The sequence below is a fragment of the Terrapene carolina genome, unplaced genomic scaffold, assembly GCF_002925995.2.
Source record: "Terrapene carolina triunguis isolate 2854851 unplaced genomic scaffold, T_m_triunguis-2.0 Scaffold211, whole genome shotgun sequence".
In the NCBI taxonomy this organism is placed as follows: Eukaryota; Metazoa; Chordata; order Testudines; family Emydidae; genus Terrapene; species Terrapene triunguis.
The window spans coordinates 19,235,035-19,240,854 of record NW_020664562.1 but is presented as its reverse complement, the minus strand read 5'-3'; the positions used below and the strand labels follow the sequence as shown (position 1 = coordinate 19,240,854).

The 5,820-nt window shown below is 39.8% G+C and overlaps 1 protein-coding gene across 1 annotated transcript in view; it reads left to right on the top strand.

Moving 5' to 3' along the window:
- The window catches only part of LOC112119382 (phospholipid phosphatase-related protein type 4), a 55,962-nt gene extending 54,282 nt beyond the window's left edge, over positions 1 to 1,680 (top strand). Inside the window, exon 7 of the mRNA XM_029912380.1 lies at positions 40 to 1,680. Within this exon, the coding sequence (XP_029768240.1) occupies positions 40 to 527 (488 nt within the window). The 3' untranslated portion in view covers positions 528 to 1,680. The remainder of the gene's footprint in view (positions 1 to 39) is intronic.
- The last annotated feature ends 4,140 nt before the right edge of the window (positions 1,681 to 5,820 follow it).

Below are 5,820 nucleotides of genomic sequence, written 5' to 3'. Positions count from 1 at the left end.
TGCTTCAGAGCAGTCCTAAGAATTCAGAGAGCAGCACAGTCACCTGTACTGGAGCCATCCGATATAAAACCTTGACAGATCATGAACCCAGTGGTATTGTAAGAGTTGAGGCCCATCCAGAAAATAACAGACCCATAATTCAGGTGCCATCAGAAGGTGAAGGGAGTGGATCTTGGAAATGGAAAGCTCCCGAGAAAGGTAGCCTTCGTCAAATTTATGAGCTAAATGATCTCAATAGAGACTCTGAGAGCTGTGAATCCTTGAAAGACAGTTATGGGTCTGGTGACAGGAAAAGAAGTAACATAGATAACAGTGAGCATCACCATCATGGGATTACCACTATAAGAGTCACACCAGTGGAGGGAAGTGAGATTGGCTCAGAAACTCTGTCCATCTCTTCGAGCCGTGACTCCACACTTCGAAGAAAAGGTAACATTATTTTAATCCCTGAAAGAGGGAGCAGCCCAGAGAACACCAGAAACATCTTCTATAAAGGAACATCCCCCACAAGAGCTTACAAAGAATGAAAGGAGAAATGTCACCTGATCCATATTACCAAGAATTAACACATTTTGATAAAGCTTGGGCTCTATTTCTTTTTGAGCGGATTCAGAAATATTCTTGATGTGCCAAATTTACTGACCATCAGCCTGACTATTGTTGGACATTGCTGATGTATGGTGTGCATGAGCTTGTGGGTTTCATGCGATTGGGGGTGGGGGTGGGGGGAAGCACAATGCAAGAACTTAATGTGAAGAGTTTTCTTACAACTTGTTTCACCAGACTAAAAACGTTTCTCTGAGGGTGACGATATCAATCAAAATGATGGTCTTGAACACAGACACTTTATTTCCTGAATGTGCCAACTTTTTTATTTTATTTATATTTATGTCTGAGGACAAATGAATTTTTCACAGCAAAGGCTATATCAGTGTTGTATATTCACCTTTGCAGATTTTGCACCAAAACTTTAATACAGGATGGTGCTGATTATAACTTTACATATTTTGAAAATTTACATACCCGTTAAACTCAGACACATGACATATTGATGTGCAGTTACTTTAAAAGTAATATTGCTAATACTATGACGATGCTGGCTGCATTCATGTAGAGTAGGAAATATTTACAGCTTTGTTATAGTGGATTTGTCACATTAAAAGATTGCAAAGATTTTGTGTAGTTCTTTGAAATAATGTTTACTGCAACAAAAAATATGTGGGTGACGTTCCATTAGAGTGGAATAATTATCTAGTTTGAATAGTTTTACTGCTGCTGCTCAACTTTTGTTTAAGTACAGGTGCTACTAATGAAGAGGCTTCTTCTTAGTGGGCTAACTTGTAGAACTGTTTTAAATATTGTTTTTAAAGGGATCTTTTAAAGTACATAAAATAATACAGATTTAGCATTTTTACAAGTGCTCATTTTGTCTCTCTGCAGACCTTATCTTTTTCTGTTAATTTTTAACTAGATAATGCTTGACACTGATAACTGCAAAGAAATTTGCTGTGAAAGAAGGTGAGCCATGAAAACTGAAATTGCTACTGCCTGATCAGTCACTAGCTATTGATTAATAAGCCTTTTATCTCACACTTGGATATACTCACTTCACTTGTTTAGCTTAGCACAAAACGACCATAAGCTTCACTCTAGTCATAGCAGATCCTTATTTATAATGCTTTGCTTTAAATTTGGAATGTCTTAGTATGCAGAATCAATACACGAGTGTTTCATAGTGCCTCAGGTGCTATTCGGGTCCCTGGGACAGACTCAATAAGAGCCTCCTTAAACATGACTTTTTTTCAGTTAGGAATCAAGTGGGTTGTGTCCTGCCACTGGAGAGAATATGGATGAACTCCTAATGGTGTGATCCTTCCTATAATGCTTTTATAATATGAGGAAATAACTTGCCTTGGAATCTGTGTTGCCAGGAATTACTAAACTAGACTCTAAAGGGAACTAAAATGGCTTTGTCCTGGACATATAGGAGTACAGACAAGATGCAAGGGATTTGGTGTAATTAGGCTGCAACTTTATTAATTTAGCTCATCTGGGGACTACCAGGCAATACCTTGTACAGTTCAGGTCCTGATTCCTTTCTTAATTATTTCCACCTAGTGGATCAGTCCCCCAACTCTCGGGACCCCCCTGGGAGCCCTCATAGGAGGGCTAAAGGGCTAATGATAGGGGGTTGTCTTCCTGCTGAACCAGACATTAGGAGCCCTAACCCCATTCCTCTCGAGCTGCTTTAGGGGAAGGCCCCCCTAAGTCAACTTCCAATTCTGGTTCATGAGGGAGCTGTGCCCCTATGGAATGAGTACCTGTACTGGACACCTTCCACCTGCTAAATTGCAACAGCTTGAACCTACTCCACCAGGTCACTGAGCTGCTGTGGAGGAGGCAAAAAAACCCAATCTGGCAGTAAGGGAAAAAATCCTTCCTAGTCCCAAATAAGGTGCCTCGTGCAATGCTCACAGCTGACCAAACAATCCCAGGACCTATTTTAATCCCAGGGGCTGGTGGCATGGAAGGCGATTCCAGCCAGAGGCCCAGGGCTTAGATACCCTCTCCCCACAGCCCTGCCCGCTCCAGTGTACAGGGACCAATGATTGTCCTGAGCCCGGCTGGCCAGCCCACCACCTCAGGTGATTCTTCCCTAACTCCCTGAAGGAAGGGAGCAGGGAGACCCTTAATGGAGCCAGTATCTGTTTTCCCCGCTAGTCTGAACAAAGATGCCCCTGCCCCACCTCTGAGATTCCAAGGGTGAATTCTGCAGATTATGTTTAAGGAAATGTCCTGTGGTGTTGTAGCCTGCTACTAATGGTGAGTGTTACTACTGGGCACTATAGCTGGTGAACGTAACCACAGAAACTAGAGAATGGTGAGAAAAGACAAGTAATTTTTAGAATATGCATTTTCAGATGATAATATTTACAAGGTTTGTTTTGTTTCATTTTTGTTTTATATATATATACATATAAAATGGAGTCTTCAGTCCTTGGTATTTAATATCAAACCTTTTTTACACATTTCCTAGGGATTGCAAACACATGAATTGTCTTGGATAAAAAATTGTTGGCTTTAGCTTAGTTTGGGTACACAATTGAGCAGGTAGGATTAGCTTTAATGGAATGGGTATGACACAGTCATTGCTGGCCTATAAATTCAAGAAGGGGGACATAAGTAGATGAACCTGAAAAAAGAAATGGAAAACTGCAACTGGAAATACTGGCAATAAACCAAGGATTATACAATACGCTCTCCGGCAATATAACTGTTTTGGAGATGACAGGGTTTCTGGTGGGAGTGGTTGCTCTTTATTCCTTGGTTTTAGTTGGGCCATTTATGGGCATCTAGCATATGTTGCTTTTACTACTCTGAAATTTGCTGCATTATTTCAAGTGCAGTGCGATATTTTTCCTATCAAGGTTTCCTATTTCTTAACAAAAGATTTTAAAGCACTTGTGTAATCATTGAAATTGTGTTCTTTACATACTATACTATTGATATACGGTATTCTTTTTTTACTCAAAGTGCCAAAGGCTACTCTTTTTAATAATGGCTTATCAAATTATATTACATTAGAAAACAAATGTAATAAGATATACATTGGAACTCAGACCTCTGCATGTATATCTGATAAGGAGCCTTTTGTAAAATTAGCCTGTGTTTACATTCCACTAATACCTTAATTTAAAATGGATGAAATAAATTGACAAGTGGCATCTTCTTAGTGTTCTAATTTTTCTTACTTGCGAAAGGGGGAACCAATTTCTTTGTTAGGCTGTGCTTTACTGAGAAAAAAATACTGGAAATATAAAATTAAATATGTTTTTCAATGAAAATTCTATATATAAAATATTGTGTTTAATAAACTGTTATGCACTGTTTTCAAATGGAAAAATTTGTAAATTGCTAGAATGTATTTTGTTAAATAAGTACAGATCAATGCTACTGTGTGAGTTTATTGTGCTATCATAAAAATAAAGATTAAATTCCTCATTGAAGTTCAGTCATTTCATCTGTAGCACAATAGAAGCCAAGTTCCCATTTCCCCTCTCCTTCCCCGCTCCTGGCCCCCTTCTTTTTTTATCATTAATGTGTAGCTTAAGAAATGTAAAATCTGGCAGCACTGGCAGCTAATCCCAGCCATTAGCCGTGCCATCTAAGATATACAGGAAGGCATAAGGGACTTCTTAAGGACAGAAAGTCTTAGATCTATGTGAAAAAATCCACAAGAAAATGTGAAGCCAGTGAATCTAGACATGAAGGGCCTGATCCTAACCCTGTTAAAGTCAATGGAAAGATAGTCTTTGACGTCAATGTGCTTTCGATTGGACATGCCATTTCCACAACAGGGGACAGTGCAGTTTTTCATTTGTTCTCACCAGTAAAAGGCAAAGGGGTTTATCCGCTTCTTGTCATGCAATTTTAGAGGCTGAATTTTACCCACACAGTCATGCTCAGAATGCAAAAAATGGCGAGGAGAGGTGGTCAAGTGGAAGAAAACTGAGAAATGTCATAAATTAATTGTTGTGGGACATAAGAAAATTAACTTCTTGTGGAGGGAGAATCAGAAAGACAGGACTTAACATGTATGTACAATGGAAGGAAAAGAAAAACGGGGAGGGTAGAAGAAAAGCAGCGGATGAGAATTCCTCTTCTACCCATACCAGCAAAGTTAAGCATTTTCCTAGAGAAACATGTAACAAAGGCAGGGCAGAGACAAAATCAGCAGTTAGAAAGCGTGTGGATGATTGAGAGAGACAGAGATAGATTCATCAGGTAAATTAGAAAAGAGAAGTGTGGTGTAGAAGGAGATTATTGGGATGGGAAAGAAGGCAAAGACAGGAAATACAGTGAGAGAGAGAGTGAGCGAGAGAAAGAAACAGTCATAGATTCATAGATTCTAGGACTGGAAGGGACCTCGAGAGGTCATCGAGTCCAGTCTCCTGCCCGCATGGCAGGACCAAATACTGTCTAGACCATCCCTGATAGACATTTATCTAACCTACTCTTAAATATCTCCAGAGATGGAGATTCCACAACCTCCCTAGGCAATTTATTCCAGTTATTCCAGGAACTTTTTCCTAATGTCCAACCTAGACCTCCCTTGCTGCAGTTTAAGCCCATTGCTTCTTGTTCTATCCTCAGAGGCTAAGGTGAACAAGTTTTCTCCCTCCTCCTTGGCTGAAGAAAACTCGAGAGAAGATAGCCCATGTCCTATTCTAGATAAGAAAAAGTTTAATGAAACCAGGAAGGGAAAGAAAGGAAAATTCATGCATGAGATGGAGTCATTTTTATATTTCTATATATATACACTAAACAAAGATGAGGGACAATGTTACCATTAAATAATAAAGTACATAGCATAGACCATGCAAGTGTGTTAGTGTTTTAAACTGCATGGACATGCCTTTAGGTTTTGTAGCCTTGGAAGGAATGGTGGCCCAGGTCTCTTACGCTGTGGTTATTGGGTAACAGATAAAGTTTTTAAGCCCTGACCCTAAGTGAATTCAGTTGAGTTCACATTATCATTCACCGTGCCTATCTCATGTATGTTACCACCAGGCCGAGCTGGGACATTACAGCTCTATGCAAGTGTGTATGTGTGGATGCCAAAGGCCAGGGAATTAAACAAAAGCAAAAGGCTGTGCAGGTGGTATTTGCAGGTGCTGCATCTTAAGGTGACTAGACCTCTGAGTACTAAGAGCCTGTTAATATGTAGCCAAGTACAGTGAACGAGATTCTCCATTGCCCTGCATCTCTTGTAGTCCTTAACACCAGCGCAAAGTGGGTGTAATTCATAACTATTCTGAT